At 34.0% G+C, this 20,881-nt stretch overlaps 1 protein-coding gene across 4 annotated transcripts in view; it reads right to left on the reverse strand.

Moving 5' to 3' along the window:
• Positions 1-20,881, reverse strand: part of DPP10 (dipeptidyl peptidase like 10) — a 1,380,361-nt gene that overhangs the window by 13,790 nt on the left and 1,345,690 nt on the right. For all 4 annotated transcript variants that reach the window (XM_078070688.1, XM_078070689.1, XM_078070687.1 and 1 more), the window contains 2 exons: positions 3,287-3,481; positions 2,377-2,431 (listed from right to left, as the gene is read on the reverse strand). In XM_078070688.1, the coding sequence (XP_077926814.1) occupies positions 2,377-2,431; positions 3,287-3,481 (250 nt within the window). The remainder of the gene's footprint in view (positions 1-2,376; positions 2,432-3,286; positions 3,482-20,881) is intronic.

Consider the following 20,881-nt stretch of genomic DNA (forward strand, 5'->3'; position numbering starts at 1 on the left):
AGAAAACAAAGCCTCATATAGCTTTGTAATCTAATTCCAAAAAAGCAAGATCATTCCTCCCTAACCAATTTTATGAGTTTAAGATAACTTAATTTGATACTGGAATGAAATAAGTACATTCCAAGAAAAAAAAATATAAGAACTATAAAGTCTTAAAGCTAACAGCGTTCCTTTATATGGTCAGAAAGCTAACTTCTAAATTATAATTCGGTTATAGATACTCATATTTGTTTAATTGAAATGGGATATTTTTTCCATGTAAAATCTAATTGTTTCATTTGTTTATATCCCATGTCTTTTGTATATTTAGATTGCCAGAGTCAGTTACCTGAGGCTCATCAGTTCCCTAATAAAGTGATAAATAAGGGATTTTGAACTTCTAAATCTGAGGCCTTGAACTTTATTTTTTCCTGTTTGTAGACTAAAATCTAACTTTTTGTTAGTATGAAGGACTCCCTGAAGTCTGTGCCCAGATTTACTCTCAATGTTGTCACCTCTCATTCCTTTATGTGAGCCTTAATTATAGTCCATCACTTTATGTTCCTCAGCTATGCTCTCCCTGCTGACACGGGGCATTATATGAAAGCCTTCTCCTTCTCCTCTCCTTGCTGAATGACTTTTACCATCCAGTAAAAGTTCCACTTTCTCTGTGAGTCATTTCACAACCTTCTGAATCTAAATGTCCGTAGCAATGAACGTTTGTATAGCTCATTTGATCTTTTAGACTAATTTATGTGTGTAGTGAGTAGAGCCTTGAAATAGAAAAGCTGTAAGTCCTTCATAATTATTACATGTATCAGGACCATTAAAGAATAAAATGTTCTCCACTATATGCACTTTTTTATGTGTGTGTGGTAAGAAACACATAATATTTACCAGAGTAACCACTTTTAAGTGCACAGTTCAGTAGTGTCAAGTGTTTTCACATTATTGTGAAACAGATCCCTAGAACTTTTTCATCTTGCAAATCTGAAATTCTCTTACCTATTAAGCAATCCACTTTCCTTTTCCCCTCCCCCTGACAACCACCATTCCACTCTCTGTCTTCATGTATTTCACTACTCTAGATAAGTTACGTAAGTGGGATCACACAGAATTTGTCCCTCTGTGACTGGTTCACTTCACTGAGCACAGTGTCCTCAAGGTTCATCCATGCTGTAGCATATGATAAGACTTTGCTTTATGCACTTGTTAATTTGTCTGGAGTTTCCATTTCTGTGGAATGATCACTTTCTTAGACATTTCCATTTTTTCACTAATATCTTTATTGTTAGCGATGGGCTTTCATTTATTTGTTTGTACTTATGTCAGAGGAGCATTGTCCCTATTGATCTCTTGAGTATTACTGAGAACAAGAATAAAATAAAGCAAAGACATGATGCACTGCAGGTATCTGAAGTCAGGGAAGAATATGTGCTGATTTACATGTTACTCTTTGTTAAACAGCTTTTCTTATACCTACTTGTCAGTGAACACCAGTAAAATTTATACTCCAGTAAAATGATCAGATATTCCTGTCATGTATCTCTGGGTTCATTTATGGATAGTAAAACATATTTTATGTTTAAATCCATGAACAACAATAACTTGCTTTGTCTCTAAATTAAAATAGTACCAGATCTCCTTCCTTTCATCTTAGTGTCTGTGTGGTGTCTAGCCTCATGATACAGATAAACTAGGTGACTAGTAAGTATCTATATGGAGTCTGTTTCCCTACTGTGAAAATGATGTTGAAACTGACATAAAAATTATGGCAGTGAGAAATAAATATGATGCAGAAAATACTAAAGACATAATTATGCATATTGGTCATCTTTTAGTTTCTAAGCCCTGTCTGTCTTCCCCAAGGCTGTGGTACTTGATCCTTCTATAGCGAACACCCTGCCTCAAGAGGTTTATAGGACTGGCTCCCTTTTGTTATTTAGGTATCAGCCTAAATACCAATTAATCCAAGGGACTTTAGTTGACCACTTAATTCTAATAACACTGGCCCTTCCTAGAGTTAACTTTTGTCTACTTATTTTTTGTTTTCCTTATAAGACTTATTGCTATATGAAGCTATGTTTTTAATGTATGTGTTTATCTATTTCTCCTTTCTAGAAGATAAGCTTTATGAAAACAGAATTTTTTGTTGTTGTTCAGTTGTTGTTCTACTTCTAATACCAGCGCCAATTAGATAATAAATAGTTTCATGATTAATAAATGACAGAATGTGTATAGTATTAATTATAATATTACATTTTAAAGAATAGTACAGAGATATTATAGTAAAGTGAAGAAATTATATGTACAAATACAAACACATAATATACATGTATGTATAAATATGTACTTTATATACATATAAAAATACATATACACAACATTTCTATTTACCTTTCCAAAAATGCTTAATCTTTTGGAGTCAATGTATGGCTGTTTCAGTAAAAATCTGCAATGAGAAAAATAATACAGTTATATTTTCTTGAGTCAAATGCACATGGGAATTCATTCTGGGCATCCACACACACGCACACATATACACAAAACCCAGATCTCAAATTAGGAATACTTTAGTGGCTGGAGCTCTATTCATGTTGAAGGATCATAGATTCCAAAATCTTGCTACTCAAAGTGATGGTCCAGTTGTTGATACAAATGCAGAATTTTGGGCCCCATTCCAGACCTACTGATCTACATTTTGACACTATCCTAGCCAATTTCTGTATACTGTTTTAAAGAACCTACTAGATTTCTTGGTCACTCATGCCTGTGTGGGAATGGTATCTGTGAAAGTTTAAGAATTGTAGTTAACTGGGAAGTAATAGACATTGTAGATTATTGTAAATAAATAATAGAGTGGTTAAATTAAGGTTTCTCCCATTTTTTTTTAAGATAGGGAGTGGGGAGGGGCAGAAGGAGAGGGGGAGAGAGAATCTAAAGCAGGCTCCATGCCCAGCACAGACGCCAGTGCTGGGCTCAGTTTCACAACCCTGAGATCATGACCTGAGCTAGAACCCAGAGTTGGACGCTTAACCAACTGAAACACCCAGGCGCCGTAAGGTCTCTCCCATTTTCATAAACCCAAAGTAAATTTTAATTCCAGAGGGGAAGTAAGATAATTGTTTTATTTGGTGCTAAGAGTGAAAAGTACTTGAAAAAATGCACTAGTCGATGTGACTAACTTAGAAAAACTGTCCATTCACTAAAGTATAAATCTCTGAATCAATACTAGTAGTATTAATGTATCGTATACTTAGCTTCTGTCATTATAAGAAAAACAGTAGGAAAATGTGCACCCACTTACTTCACAGCTGCTATTTGGTCCTTTACTTCCACTGAACCTAACCTTCGATGAATCTCCTGCAAAATTTTCAGGCCCTGGAATCCACTTCCTCTGCCATCAAATCGTGCCGTGATGACATTATCTGTGTCAACAAGTACTGAATCCCAGTCAATATGGAACTTATCTGTAACCAGCTGGCCTCCTGGTTCTTCATCCCTGGAAATACCAACACATTGGACCAAAACAAGAGCAGTTGGCACTGTGGTAGAAATTTTAGCTTTCACACAATTTAAAAATTTTGGAAAAGACCCATGTGGGCTATTAAAATTTCTGTTAATTCTTGATAATAAACCTGAAAGTATAATGCAATTTTCCTTTGTAAAATTTCAAATAAAAAGTTCTCTAATGAACTGAAAATATGAAACAAGATTTAAAACTGTTCTAAGAGATTTTAACTCATTTTTCAAATGAGAGAAATGAAGGAAAATACATTCACATTCCATTGTCATTTCTAAAGAATAATGATCAAATTGACAATAAAGTCCTACTTTATTGAATTTCTTCCAGTGTGTTTTAGAAATGTCCTGCAGATGGTATACAAGGGCCAAAGGATCTGATAGAGATCAGAACCATTTATGGAGACTTAATAATAGTTTAATAAGCATTATAAGGACAACAGACCCAAAATGAAGTCACTTTTACTAAATTTCACCAAAACTTAATACCTAACTTAAATGCAATTTCATCCTCTCCCAGGATTGGAATTTTAAACCAATCACATTGGAATTTCATATCTATACTAGTGAGGTAATCTACATGTTAAGACCCTTCCCATAGCCCCATCTTCCCCTTAAGGGAATGTGACCTGGGATGAAACAGTCTTACTTTCTTTTGCTAAAACCCTTCTGTCCTACCCCATTCCTGCCTATAAAATGCTTCCACTTTGTACAGGTCTGTTTGCTAGATTCCGGGATGCTGCCCAAATCATAAATCATTGAATAAAGTCAGTTAGATCTAAATTACTCAATTGAATTTTGTTTCTTAACACAAGAAATGGACAATCCTAAAGAATTTCTGACTCAAAAAGAAATATTGCATTAACATTCCCTGTATTTTTTTTTTTTTTTTTTTTGGTGGTGGACTTCTCACTAAAAAGAATTTAAGGCTACATTGAGGAAAAATTATTTTGCATCACTAAAGTTAACAACAAGAAAAGGAAAGACATATGTTTGAAAAATTTGAATGCTAGAAGTAAAGAAAGACATGCAGGTTATAAAGCATGAACACTGTCTCTGGAGGGATAAGGTGATAAAATTTTAAAAAGTCAGATTACAATGGTACAGTGGTATCTTATTTTCTAGAATATAGAGAAGGTAAAAAAGCAGCCTTGCATAAAATCACAGATTATCTAGATCCAAACCTAGATATAGTTCAAACATGCATTTGTCCATGTGATAGATTTAAAGAGCATCAAACGTGCAATTTTCTGAGAACATCTCCAATTTTATTTGAGCTGCATACCAGAAATTTTCACCCTATTCACTCTCCTGTCAAGACACCAAACTTTCTTGGTTGCATTATGCAAATGTGTTGCTTAGAAGCACCAGTACATTACAATACACAAACTAATCCTCATCAACAAGCTTTAAGGTTATCACATTTGCTAAAGAAAATAACTTCTGGGCAGCAAATGGAACTGAACCGGTACAGGGGCTGTGTGAAACCAGTGAGTTTAGGTAAAGGAGGAGGTAGGGAATGGGACAAAATAATGGACAACTAAAATTTACTAGATGCTGTTATCAGCTAAATTTTGTCTCTTAAAATCCATATGTTGAATCTCTGACGCCTACTGCCTTAGAATGTGACTGTATTTGGAGATGGTGCCATTCCAGTGGTGAGTCCGTTAAAATCAGGACTTTAGGGTGGGCCCTTAACCATTTGATTGGTGTCCTTAAAAGAGAAAATTTGGACACAACAGAGACCTGAGGTACATGAATCATGCAGAAGAAAGACCTGTGAAGAGGCAGCAAGAGGGAAACCAGCTGTAAGCCAAGGAGAGAGGTTTCAGAATAGGTAAAACCTGCTGACACCTTAATCTTAGACTTCTATTCTCCACAACTGTGAGAAAATAACATTTCTATTATTTAGTCTGCCCAGCCCTGGTAAACTACTACAGATGTCTTTTGTGGTTTAAATACTTAAGATCTATTATTTTATTTACTATACACTACCAAAATTTATTTAACCTTTCTGGGGAGGAAGTTGTCTTTTGCCTGGCTTGTTACATGTATTATTATTCTTATTCTATAAATAAACTGTGCCATGAAAGTGGGTTAATCATGATCTCCCTCCATCCCCCTCTAAATCACACAATTAATGATGATCCCATGACCCAAATCTAAATCTGTTTTGTCCTTCCATGGTGTCTGCAATCTTTAGCTCTTCTTGTAATTTTATTTTTAATTTTAATTTTTAGTTTTTGCAACATTACCTCTTTATCAGATTATTGGGAATTGTTACTACAAATATCCACATGCTTGTGCCTAGAATTCTGATTGCCTAGTTCAGAATTAAGTGTGGAGTTGCTATTTTTTCCAGATTCCCAGGTGATACTGATATAACTTGTCTATCATTTGAGAAATAGCATGAATCATTATGCCTAGCACATTATGCCGGAACACAGAAAATGCTGTTGAACTAGATCTTTTCAGGGAAAGTAGGCTCATGTGAGGTTTTAAATGGAAGGACCTTAAAAAGCCTTTAGTTTATATAAAGATACTATATTTTGAAGCTTGGGGATTTACTGCAAATACTAGAAAGCAAACCATGATTCACAGAGAATAAGGTACAATGATTAACTTCAGTTTTTAAGCTGAGTAAAAATATGACCATATGAGTCCCAGTTTACACTGAATATACTAGATAGGCAAGAAACTAAAACTCCCAAGATTCAGTTTCCTTATCTTTAATGATGGCAAGATACTGTCCTTTTCCTCCAAGAGTTTTATATGCATTAAATGACATAATGTATTTGAAAATACTCTCTGAAATATAGTAAGCAATTTAAGACAATTATTAAATTCATGAAACAATAGAAACTTATTATTCTTTTGTTTGCAGCCAGTGTTGCTTATTTTGAGCATATTTCCTTACAGTTAGAATTGGAGAACTGTATAAAAGCTTTGGGCCAATTGTGCAGAAATTAAACTGGGCAGTGTCTATGGAGAAAGGTATTGTGCCATGTCATATGAGATATTATGTCAGATGGACCAATGATACCTAAAGACCTACAAGAAAATACAAAAGTGTAATCCACAGATCCTTGGGAGTGATGATCAGAGTGCTGTCCTTTATTAAAGCAGAATTTTCCAACTTTACACACTGGCAGCTGCTCTAAGGTAACATTGTAAAATGTTTTGTTGACATGGAAGATAATTTTCCAATTTACTTATGAACTATTGCATTGTTCACAGCTACTTAATGAGTTTAAAACTAAATTAAGTGTAGACAAAATGTTAATAAGTCACAGACATCTTATGGCAGGCAAATAAATTATTTTTTAAATACAGTTTAAAATAACGCACATTTTTCAAACTTAATGATTAATAAATGGTTGTAGATTTTTATAAACAAAAACCTTCAATCCCTTACTCAGGCTTGAAATACCCAGAGAAAAAAATAACAATTCCACTCCTTTGGTATTTTCTCTAAATGGCCATTTTTAACTTTCAACCTTCTCTTCACAAGTTTTCAGTGTTAGAACACACAATGATATCAATACATTACCAGTCAATGACTTTAACACATTTCTCCATCTAGGTGGGTTTGTTGTTCTTTCTTTTTTGGTGCATGGTACAGGCATATCTATTTCAAGATGAGTTATGAAAGAACATGAATTGGTTATGCAGAATTGGCGAGCTTCAATTTATTTGGTTCTTCTTTGTCTTTCCCTGAGTGTCGTCATCATCTTTTTTTTAAGCTCTAAGTGTTTATTATTTTTTTAAAATTTTAATACCAGTATAGTTAACATACAGTGTTATATTAGTCTCAGGTGTACAATCATCTTCATCTTTTTTACTATGCTATTTTGTTTTACTCTCTGTTTTAGAAATCTCTGGGGGCCCATAGAAGGGAGGGTGTTTCAAGGTTGAGAGTAGGGACATACAGTTTTGTTGAGGGTTGCGGTAAAAGAACAATCCCACCTGTTCTAAGCAGTGGAAAGATTGCAGCAAGATGAAATGTGTATTTCCTAACACAGGCAGCAAAATCAAATTAAGACTAAACTTTTCTTAGAAGTTAAAGTCTTGGAACATTTATTTCAGTACCTTCAGCACTATGCATGTCTGTATGGATGAAGAGTTCAGGGTATGAGCATATAATAAAATATAGAAAGAAAGATGAGTAAACACAATATCCAGTAGACTTTTAAAATGACAAAAGAATCTTTATGACTTAACACCATGTATATCAAAACTGAATTCAAGTGAAGACCAACCAAACTGTTCAGACTACGTGTTTGGTCAGGTTCACAAATTGCTATTTAAATTCATGTAAAGAGAGCTGAAGATCTACATTTTGGTCCTGACTTTGTTAGGATATGCTGAGTTACCCTGAGTAATTATATGCTGCTTTTATTTTTATTTATTGTTTTTTTGTTGTTATGAAGTAGTATGTTGTAAATAGTTAAGATCACATCCAGTACATTTTAAGAAGTCTTTTCCTAACCAGTAAAACTTGGTTACAATAGATGGAAGGAAAGTATTTTTGAATGAGTATACTTTCCTTGACTAGTCTATTGCATGCCAGAATTTCTTTTCCTGCATGGTAGAATTTGAAAACTGCTACACTAATAGCTGCTTATCTGTCCACTGGGGCGTGGAAGGAGGGGCCACAATAGAAGGTGAGTTTGACATAGGACATTTGCCTTAAACAATATTTGTCTTGCCTTAATCTGAAATTTACTTAATAGAAATTTATAGTTAGTAATGGTTTAGTTGTAACATATGAAGTTTGACCTCTTTCAAGCAATACATGCATAGTGATACATACATTGGCTAAGGGCTTCTTGGCTAATTCCTTCTATTTCTCATTTTAAGATCCTTAGATTTCTTCTCATGGGTGGATTGTTCTACATGCAGAATAACAAAATGCCTTTTCTCATATATTTACTTATTGCAACATGTGAGAAATAACATTATTTTTTTCCTATCAGAGAACTGTTTCTTGTCCATATCCCTGTCTTCTTCCATTAAGAATACCACTAATATCTGCAACTTTCTGATCCGTGGTTTGTTTACAATATAAGTTTTGGCTGAACAGCTTTGTTTTTTCTGAGTTATAGGGAAGTGTTTGATATGGTCAGTGTTATTTAGGCTTCTACCTACATCCTTTCTTACATGGCAAAGCCTGTGTTTCTGGTGGTGGTTATGATAAGGCCTACCTGATAATACACACAAAATTAGGCTTATCAACCAAATTCTCAAATTCTATTACTCTTCAACACTTGTGTTCATATACTTGCATTCATAGATCCTGTTCAGTGTTAAACGTTTTAGAAAAATTGCATTAATCCACTGGGGTTAGGGATTATAGAAATGTGGGGTGCCATCCTGAAAAGGGTACAGGTGGTATGATGATAGGACCAGACTGAGTTGAGCCCAGGTGCAGTGGCTTTAGACAATTTAGATAATTTCTGAGTCTTAGTACAACAACAGTCAAGTTTTTTTTCTTTTGTTTAGTCCAAGGGAAAATTCAGTTGCGTTAAAAATGTTCTACTTTTCACAGTGGGTGGGTCTTTCAGTTAATTCACAATAAAAGGATGTGTACATGTAGGCATTTGTTTTGTGTGTGTGTATACCTGATTTCTTTCCATACATAGTCATGTGTATTTGTACATTGCATATAATATGTGTGTCCCTGTATGTGTAAGTTCTTTCTTCTCCTGCTTCCACAGATAGATAATTCTTCTGGCACTAAAACAAAACCAAGAGAATCTTACCCTGGTATACTTTTCTGGATTATAAAACTTGTGACATTGAAATTAGGGGTTTTTTTTAAGTCATTTTTTTTCCCAGTAGGTTTTCTTTATATTCAAAAAGCTACTGAAACAAGTAATTTAATGCTTTTTCTTGATCAGAATTTAGATCTCTGAATTTGGGAGGCTATTTCGCTCTAGTAAAATGGGATCTTTTTTATCCTTCTACTTCTCTACTCAATGTCTTCCCCTTTCCTCCTATTTTTTTTAATAGAATAGGCTTCCTCATATCAGGGTCAGTTTCTGTCTATTAAACATATTTTTCCTTGTTTTGAAAGGAATTCAGTTAGATTTTGTTCATTGATTTCTCTTGAATAAAAGCCAGAGATTGAATCCTTAGTATGACATGAAAACTGCATAACAATTATCATTAGAGCAATGAAGAAAAAGCAGAATCCAGTTCATTAAATCAAGTTATTTCTATTGTTGTAGGAAGCCAAAAAATGAAAAGCTTATCAGAACGCAGGTTGAGACACTGAACAGCATGGATATGAATGAGCCAGCTATAAAACTCAAAAATGGACTGTTAGTATTATCCACACAAAATTAACCTCAGGATAAACATCTTAGCACATGAAAATATTGGAAGAGAACCAACAGAAAAGGGCCTCAGGGATATCTCACAGAAATGGCGTAATAAAATGGGAGCAAGTTCCAATCTCCTAATCATCTCTGCTGTCAGTCTTACTACATTAATTCTTATCCATTGGCCAGTTTCCATTTGGGATACTTTCTAACAGAGTGGCTGAGGAGGTAGAAAGAAAAGGGAGTTTGGTGATATTTACTTTCAGTTGCTGGGAATGACTATATCATCACTGAGGTAGGCCAGCATTTGATCCACTTCTTTGGATCTCTTTAGAGAGGGTCACAGTCAAAAGAAAGTTTAGCACATTGCATAAACAGATCAAGAACAGATAAACTGGCCTTATTCTTGATGAGTATGTAACTGTCAGGTAAATCTCCTATACAGCAGTTCTGCTTTAGATATTATAATACAAAATATTCTACATGTTGGCTTAACAAACATAGGAATTTTCCAGATGAAAATAGAACAAAGCATGTATATTTTAAAAAAAGGAGCAGTTGACTATCTCCTTAACAGTGTCCTATTTCTTCATTTTCTAATGGAGAATACAGTTCAGCATGGGACTGTTGTGAATGTTAACATTAAGGCAAGCAATACATGGGCTATATATCAGGGATTACAGTGGATTTCTAGTAGAGAAATGGATGATAATTACATGCAAACTTTGAATCTGCATGTTATCCTCAGTAGGGCATCATTCAGCTTCAATAATATTTGGTGGTTATATACTTTTTTTTTTTTTCTTCTAACTATAGGATCTGGATTCTAGAAGTCAGTTTATCAACTGAAAAATGTGCCTGTGTAAACACAGGTGATACTAAGCTTACTTTATGTGTCAATTAAATAGAAATAATAATAACTATAGTGCTAATTATGGACAATTATTAGAAGAACCATTTTACAGTTTAGTAAACTGAGACACAGGTAAAGCAGCTGTAAACCATAGATGAATAACCCAGATCTTTGAAAGAACACAATTACTAAAGTAGACCTTAGTGAAATATTGATTTTCTGTCTTTGACATGTAAATAATTACATTCTTAAAAAGAATTTATGATTCTTAGCTGGAATAAAGAATATAAGATTTTGAAAGTCTTATTTTTTTTTTTTTTTTTACCAAGTTCTAACTCTGGGCCTTTTCCTGAATTTATACAATATCTTTTAAATGCTTTTATCCCTAAAATTGTTTAGGGAAAAGTAGTAAAAGTCCAAAAATGTACCTTTTGGCTAAGTTTTCACCTCTTGGTAGATGTCTACCAGGTGACACACTACCAAGCACTTCTGATTACAATATCTGTCCTATTGTACTCATTGGACTATGAGAAAAAAAGTAAAATAATGTATAAGTATTATCTTGTAAACAGCATGATATATAGATGATTTTTCCATGAATATCCATATATATTAAGATTTATGTGTACATATATTTTTTAAAGATTTTATTTATTTATTTGACAGAGAGAGACACAGTGAGAGAGGGAACACAAGCAGGGGGAGTGGGAGAGGGAGAAGCAGGCTTCCCGCCAAGCAGGAAGCCCGATGTGGGGCTCGATCCCAGGACCCTGGGATCATGACCTGAGCCGAAGGCAGATGCTTAACGACTGAGCCACGCAGGCACCCCAATGTGTACATATTTATGTAACACTTTTTATACTTTTAATTCTTAAAGATGTAGTAGTTTCTGTTCAACATGTATTCATTTGGTATGATATGTTTCATGTGATGGATTAAAAGGGAGATGATGGCAACATAGATGTCACTGGGGTTTTTGCACAGCTTTTCCAAAGATGTTAATATTTGGAGGTAGTCAGGGACACACTTTATTACAATATAAGAGAAAGCTCTAGTAATATATTAAGACCTCAAGAAAAAAAATTGAAAATCAGTAGAGGCACCTTGATTTAGGGCAAGTTATAGATGGCACAGTAGTTCTCAAAATCACTGGGTCCTTCTGTGGTAGGCTCTTTGGTGAGAACTGACAGTTCCAATTATAGAGGTTGCAAAGACATGGACTAGAATAAGCAGTGAGTGAAGAAGGGCACACGTAGATTGGGTTTATAATTTTGATAAAAATATGATAAAAATGGCTAGAAGAGAATGCCCTCAAAGAGGAAGTGCAAATACCCACTTCCATGCTGAAAAAAGTAATTCTAGGTAAAAATTTTATTTATGATTTAACCCTACAAGTATCTTAATAGGCATATTACTCTTTAAATATGGTTTTGTTTATAAAGTTTAATAGTTTTGAGTTTCTTCCCCTGTCTCATTTCTCCTAGATACCCTGTAAATTTTAGTGTGTGATTTTGTATAATACTTGTTTCTCAGGGAGACACGTGTGATGTTATAAGAGGAAGACCTTTGCTTCTGGCAGAGCTTCTCATTGTCACTGCCAACCCTTAAGTCTGCTTTGCCTATATCTGCATAGCCTTACATGAGGCATAGTACAGTATTTTTATATTTAAAGCAAACAGAAGAGATAAGAGAATCCTCACGTAATATGCCATTGATGTACTCTAACTTGGGGTTTTGTTGAATTACCAAGGGAAAAAGCACAGTATCTCAGCATCTCTAGTTTAAATTTACAGAGACATGTTTAATTACTAATATATTTAATATTCTATCATAGATTTTAGAAAAAATAAATCATTAAACCAGAAAAAAAGAATGATTTAAATATAGGTATATCCTTACATTTATGACCCAATATATGACCATTGAAACTTTAAAAACAGAGTAAATTCGCAAGTATTTCTTATGAAAAGCATTTAGTAGCATACCTTTAAATATGAACCATACTTGTAGGTTTTAAACAATATCATTCGTATGAAATTATAATTCATGCCATTCATATGAAATCATTAATATCTGTATTAAGAGAGGAAGAGAGCTAAAATGGTATATATATGAAAGTAATAGAAGTGATTTTATATATGTCTCTCCCTCTGTATATAGATCTGTCAATTTAAAAGAATCATCAAAGAGAATATGATAACTTCTGCATTATTTACACATTTTCTGTAAATTTAGAATTTTTTTCCCTGTGGCACCTTCTCAAGACATCAACCTTTGAATGTGTACACTTTTAAATAGTACTAAGAAGTTAATATTGACATTTACAATGCATTATTATCTCTAGATTGTGAAAGAACAAGGCCCAATTTATTCAAGAAAACTGTGAAACACAACAATCACTGAGATTCTCCCCTTCCATTACCTAGATTAAATGCCACTGTCTTTTCTTAATCATTTCATCTGCATTACAGTGTGGGTGAATTTTTCATCTACTTAAATGTGGAAGATTAAAAAAACGAGAAAAATCAGAAATTTAAAATTTAAGCTTTGACCCGTATTACATGGAAAGCAATAATAATCATTCTTTGAGGCAAGTACTAGCTATCTCTATTGTCCATATACATTCAATATATGTTTTGTAAGAAATGGAGAGTGAAATAGATATATATTTGGCATGAACAAGTGGAAGGTGAAATAATGTTAGAGAAGTTTTAGAATATATGTCTTTGCTCTTGGGAAACAAAACAAACTTCTTACAGTCTCCTCCACTCAAAAGTATATGAATCCACAGAATAAATGATGGACATAAAGACTTTTCAAAAAGTGAACATTTTAATTAGAATTTGGAATTTTATGAAATAGTCTGGGTGAGAATTTGATCTCTCATGTGGAATATCTAGGAACTTAATCATGATTCCTATAATTATTTTACACCAATGCATTAACATGGTACTGGTGGAAAAGGTTACATTCTAGAGATTATTATAAATTTAAGTGGGAGGAAAAATAATATCTAAGAATTTGGTTGTTGTGAAGTCTCTATTGATTCTGGTCAGCATTTTTGATAATTTTCCAATAATAATTATGCAATGGGCTATGCAACAAGATGGAATTGAGTAATAAAAAGAGCAGCTTTTTGATCCATAAAAAAATAAATTAAATCTTGAGTTCCAACCCTAATTTTGTCCTGCTGATAATCTTTGAGATAATACACATGACATATTTTAGTCACAGTTTCTTTGTGTTAAATGAAGACAATGATATTTATCTTGCATCGTTTCTATAAGGTTTAAAGGTGGTATTTCCACATTCTTTTTTATTAAAGATTTTATTTATTTATTTGACACAGAGCGAGAGAGACAGAGAGCAAGCACAAGCAGGGAATGGCAGGGGGGGGAGAAGCAGGCTCCCTGCTGAGCAAGGAGCCTGATGCGGGACTTGATCCCAGGAGCCCGGGATCATGACCTGAGCCGAAGGCAGCCACTTAACTGACTGAGCCACCCAGGTGCCCCGGTATTTCCACATTCTTAAAATGATGTCCCTTATCCAGTAAATAATCTTACTATTTTAAGATGCTCAACAATCAAATGTTAAAGAGAAGCATTGAAAAAATAACATGAAAATCAATCATTATTGGGCATTATCCAGAAAGATTATTAGAGAAATGAGGAATGGACCTCACATTTTTCTGAGTGGGATACCACATGCAGAGAAACTGATTCATTCAAAGGCTGAATTTAAACACATTATAAACTTTCAAATCATTTATATCTCTCTCAGTCCCTATCTTGATTAAGTTCATTCCCAATGACTAACTCAGGGTTGATTGATTTGTTTGACATACATTCATTCATTCATTCTGTCAATATTTTCTGAATACAAATAATATTCCTGTCAGTGTTAAGCAAAACAATACAAAAGGAGTTCTTATAATCAAGGAGTTTACAATTAATAGAAAAGAAAGCAAAGCAAACATTGTAATCTGGTGTGGTTATATAACAGGTGTGCATAGAATTTGAAGAAATACATCTTAAAGTGTTGAGAAGTTTTCCAGCTGGCAAAAAAACAAACAAACAAAAAAACAGGAATGATTGAGAAGCTGGTATTTTCCTGAATAAGCAGTTTTTTGGTTTTTTTCCTTTTGTTTTGTTTTGTTTTTTTTCAATATCTAGAGACTGAATCTCTACTAGGGTGTAGGTGGAGTCAGATTAAATCAGGAGAGCCACATTTTCAGATATTTATCACACAAAGTTCACCCTAGCATCAGAGTAGAAAAGCAACTAAAAGAAGATAGAGCAACAAACTATGGAAAAAGAAGTGTAGGTAGAGAGCAGGGTGGCAGATTGGAATTGACTCATCCAGATATGGTGTCTGCCTGTACGGGGCTTCAAAAGAAGAGTGTGGGCTCTTGGACAACCCCATTGTTCAAAGATGAAGGCAAGACACTTGCAGTCCCATGTTATCAAAATTTTAAACAGTATCCATATTGTTTGTTCAAAGTATGTTTATCAAAAATAATGATGATATCTTGATTGTTGGACATGAGTGGCTGGATAATTTCACTCACTACATATGTATTAATTAATTATATCCTGCTATTTAACAGAATAATTATGTAGAAAAGAGCTGACAAACAGCTCACTTCCATCTAGATGACCACGTTTTAGTACTCTGATATGCATGACATTATGTGAATGCTGAAACTATCTACATGAAAATGAATCATGATCTCCAGTTAGAATGACTTAGTGGAAAACCAGTAGTGGCTGCATTCATCTACTTTCTGGACATCATCCATTTATTCACTCAACATGTATTTGTGGAGTGACTCTTAACTGCAAAAGCTAACTGCTATGAGACATATGGAATACATAAAGATTTTAACATTTCTATTAAGGTGCTGAAATATTCCATAAGCCATTCTATAAATTATTTTTCTCAATTACTTACTTCTAAACTGGATTTTCCTCCAGAAGCCTTGGTCCAAAACCTAGTGGGAGTCAGAAATTTCCCAATAAGCCTATAAAAGCATCCTCATAAAAATTGTCACTAGAAAAGTGACAGTATGATTGATATGGTTCAAGATATATGGAGGGCCTTTGGACAGAAGGCTATGGCTCTAGAAGGAAACACAGATTTGGAATTGTAGTAAGATACAGATGGACAGATGAGGGTGAAAAAGTTTCAGGAACATAAGATTTGATGGGTGACCATAAATTTATTAGGATTTCAAGGAAGATGGATTTAGGAAGAAAGAACAAAGTCATAGAGGCATGCCAGAGTATGTTACATTCTGGAAATTAATTTGTTTCACAGTCACTGCCTCCCAGAGTTAGACATTTGTCAGGTGTAGCAATGATATGTTGAACATGAAAGAGTAGAAAATGGGAAGAGATGATTTCTTACACTGAACTAAACTCCCCAGCTCCATACTGCTTCTCTTCATGGATATAGCAAACAAACAAACAACTGTTCATTTTTAATACCAGTATATCTGTCTGGATTGTGTCCTACCAGGTTCTAGGCATTTAGGTTCATATGTATTTATCGAATAAACATCTATAACTCTAAGCTATCTCCCACGTAATCTATAGTCTTACACCATAAAAGAATGACAGATTAGTCAGTAAGTTTTTATAGGGTTCCTCTATGCATGCCAGGCATTATGGAGACACACTTAGCAAATCTAAAAAAGGATTATAGATTTCAAGATGCTTATCTTTTTATCTCCCCCCAGCTGTGGCATAGCTTCTTGTACATAAAAGCGACATGTAAATGTGTTATACTAAATTACATATATATGAGTAGAAAATAAAAATAACAATTCAAGATAATAAATGCTGAAATGGATATAGATATATATAGTATAGTTATAAAGATGAATATAGACTACTGGGTTCTTAAAGGCACCTTATAATGTTAAAGACTGGAGAAAGACAGGCATCTGAAGGGAGAATAAAGAGTAGGAAAGAAAAAGGGGGTGATGACCCCATAGAGACCACTGTAAATGGAGGTCACTGAGATTTATCTGTAGTGGTAATGCTTCACAGATTTTCTCTTACAGTAAAATATTCTGTTGCCATTGATTCACTTTTACTTTCAAGATCACGAAATTAGGTTGGGGTTTCAGAAAATATGGCCACAGAGAGGTCCTCAGGACCATTTCTTCTGAGGTTCCATAATGAAGATTTAGTAGAAAGGGGATTCCAAATTGTCAGAGGCTACTTTCTTCAAGGCCAATCTTCTTCCAGCTACTCAGGTATTTGCTGCATCCTGTCTCCAACTGATGCATTCATCATAGGATTTCCTGGATGTAAATCCATCTGTATAGGTGAAGAAAGGACTCACAGTCTGTCAGGTAAGTTGAACATGAAAGTCTGTCAGGTACTAGATACACTGCACAGAAGAGCAAAACAGTAGTGACACCAAAATCACTAAATCATCTCTTAGCCTAATTTAAGTAATAGTCACTTTATTATTTCTCACTGTCTCTTTGCCCATTTAGGAAAAAAAAATTCAATTATACTTTCTTTTTTAGTGGGGATTCCACTTGTTACTGAAGACAGAGTTTAATCTTAAGAGAAAAATAAATATGCCTTTAAATTATAAGTAACCTGCAAAAACACATTAAAAAACACTTAAGCCATTCTAACCCATATAGGTTTACAAGCATAAATATTTTAGAAATTATTATGCATCTTAAAACACTAGACCACTTTATAAAAATGAAGTCAAAAAAGAAAAATCCTGAGTTTGGTTTAGTAAGTCATATTCTGTAAAACTTCCGAGAATTTACCTCTGAAAACCAAGGAGTTTGGATAAAGTAAATTAATATTTGCTGTAATTGGCATATACAAATAAAAATACTTTCATTTTTCCCCTTATCAACCACAAAAATAGCAAAGTAAATTCTGTAGGCTTCACTATGTTTTTTTTAATCTGTTTTCATGATGAATGTGTATTACATAACTATAGGTGCTAAATTACATATTACATATTTCTATCGATAATTTAAAAAGTATTTGTGTTTTTATTTTTTGTTGTATATTATGTGAAAAATCAAACAGCTTTCAAAGAAAATAATGCCTACTAGATCATCTTTCTCTGTTATTTTTTTCCATAATTTGTAATGGTCTTTGATATTTTTTGAACTTTTTCATTTTAATTCTAGTACAGTTAACGTATAGTGTTATATTAGTTTCAGGTGTATGATATAATGATTCAACAATTCTATACATTACTCAGTGCTCATCATGTAAGTGTACACTTTAATTCCCATCACCTATTTCACCCATTCCCTCACCCACCTCCCCTCTGGTAATCATCAGTTCTCTCTAGTTAAGGGTCTGTTTCTTGTTCTCGATCTCTCTCTCTCTCTCTCTCTCTCTCCACCCCCCCCCTTTGTTTTGTTTCTTAAATTCCACGTGAGTGAAATCATATGGTATTTGTCATTCTCTAATTGACTTATTTCGCTTAGCATTGTCCTCTCTAGTTCCATCCAAGTTGTTGCAAATGGGAAGATTTCATTCTTTTTTTATGGCTGAATAATATCCCATTGTATATATACACCACATCTTTATCCATTCTTCCATTGATGGAAACTTGCGCTGCTTCTACAATTTGGCTATTGTAAATAATGTGGCAATAAACATAGGGGTGCATATAGCCTTTCAAATTAGTGTTTTTGTATTCTTTGGGTAAATACCCAGTAGTGTGATTACTGGATCAGGGAGCATTCTATTTTTAGTTTTTTGAGGAACCTCCATACTACTTTCCAGAGCGGCTGCAACAGTTGGCGTTCTCATCAACAGTGCATGAGGATTCCATTCTCTCCATATCTTTGCCAACACTTGTTTCTTGTGTTGTAGATTTTAGCCACTCTGACAGGTGTGAGATGTTATCTCATTGTGGTTTTGATTTACACTTCCCTGATGATGAGTGATGTTGAGCCATCTTTTCATGTGTCTGTCAGCCATCTGCATGTCTTCTTTGGAGAAATGTCTGTTCATGTCTTCTGCCCAGTTTTTAATTGGGTTATTTGTTTTTGGGGTGTTGAGTTGTATCAGGTCCTTCTGTATTTTGGATACTATATCGGATATGTCATATGCAGATATCTTCTCCCATTCCATAGGTTGTTTTTTTAGTTTTGTTGATTGTTTCCTTCGCTGTGCAGAAGTTTTTTATTTTGACTTAGTCCCAGTAGTTCAGTTTTGCTTTTCTTCCCTTGCCTCAGGAGATGTAACTAGAAAAATGTTGCGATGGCCTGGGTAAGAGAAATTAGTGCCTATGCTCTATTTTAGGATTTTTTATGGTTTCAGGTCTCACATTTAGGTCTTCAATCCACTTTGAATTTATTTTTGTGTCTGGTATAAGAAAGTGGTCCAGTTTCATTCTTTTGTATGTAGCTGTCCAGTTTTCTCAACACCATTTGTTGAAAAGATTGTCTTTTTTCCATTACATATTCTTGCCTCCTTTGTTGAAGATTAATTGACCATATACTTGTGGGTTTATTTCTGGGTTTTCTGTTCTGTTCTATTGATCTGTGTGTCTATTTTTGTGCCAGTGCAATACTCATTTGATTACTACAGATTTGTAATATAACTTGAGGTCTGGAATTGTGATGCCTCCAGCTTTGCTTTTCTTTTTCAGGATTGTTTTGACTATTCAGGGTCCTTTATGGTTCCAAACACATTTTAGGATTATTTGTTCTAGTTCTGTGAAAAATGCTATTGGTATTTTGATACGGATTTCATTAAATCTGTAGATTGCTTTGGGTAGTCTGGACATTTTAACAATATTTGTTCTTCCAGTCTGTAAGCATGAAATATCTTTGTGTTGTCTTCAGTTTCTTTTTATCAGTGTTTTATACTGATCAGTTTTTTATCAGTTTTATAACATAAGTTTATGCCTAGGTATTTTACTATTTTTGGTACAATTGTAGATAGGATTGCTTTCTTAATTTTCTGTTTCTGTTGCTTCATTATTAGTGCATAGAAATGCAGTGGATTTCTGTACATTGATTTTGTATCCTGCAACATTACTGAACTCATTTATCAGTTTTAGTAGTTTTTTGGTGGAGTCTTGAGTTTTCTATATATAGTACCATGTCATTTTGAATAGTGTTAAGTTTTACCTCGTCTTTACCAAATTTGTTGATTTTATTAGTTTTTATTATCTGATTGCTGTGGCTAGGATTTCCATTACTATGTTGAATAAAAGTGGTGAGAGTGGCCACCCCTGTCTTGTTCCTGATATTAGGGGGAAGGCTCTCAGTTTTTCACCATTGAGTGTAATTTTAACTGTGGGTTTTTCATATATGGCCTTTATGATGTTGAGTTATAGTCCCTCTAAACCTACTTTTCTGAAGGTTTGTATCATCAATGGATGTTGTACTTTGTCAGAATGCTTTTTCTGGCTCAGTTGAAATAATCATATGGTTTTTATCCTTGCTCTTAATGTGATGTATCATGTTGACTGATTTGCCAATGTTGAACCACCCTTGCATCCTGGGAATAAATCCACTTGATTTTGATGAATAAGTTTTCTAATGTATTGTTGGATTCAACTTGCTGATATTTTATTGAGGAGTTTTGAATGTATATTCATCAGAGTTATTGGCCTGCAATATTCTCTGTATAGATAGATAGATAGATAGATATTGGCCTGTAATATTCTCTGGATGGATGGATGGATGGATGGATGGATGGATGGATAGATAGATAGATAGATAGATAGATAGATAGATAGATAGATAGATAGATATTGGCCTGTAATATTCTCTGTATAGATAGATAGATAGATATTCTCTGTATAGATAGATAGATAGATAGATAGATAGATAGATAGATAGATATTGGCCTGTAATATTCTCTGTATAGATAGATCGATCGATTGATCGATCGATCTTTATTTTTATTTTTTGGAGTGTCTTTATTTCATTATGGTATCAGGGTCATGCAGACCTCATAGAATGAATTTGGAAGTTTTCCTTCCTCTTGTATTTTGGAATAGTTTGAGGAGAAAAGGTATTAACTTTTCCTTAAATGTTTAGTAGAAGTCACCTGTGAAGCCATCTGGTCTTGAGTTTTGGGGAATTTTTTGATTGCTGATTCAGTTTCATTGCTGGTAGTTGGTCTGTTTAAATTTCTATTTCTTCCTTCTTCAATTTTAGTAGACTACACATTTCTAGGAACTTATCCATTTC

The sequence above is a fragment of the Halichoerus grypus genome, chromosome 4 (assembly GCF_964656455.1).
Source record: "Halichoerus grypus chromosome 4, mHalGry1.hap1.1, whole genome shotgun sequence".
Taxonomy (NCBI): domain Eukaryota; kingdom Metazoa; phylum Chordata; class Mammalia; order Carnivora; family Phocidae; genus Halichoerus; species Halichoerus grypus.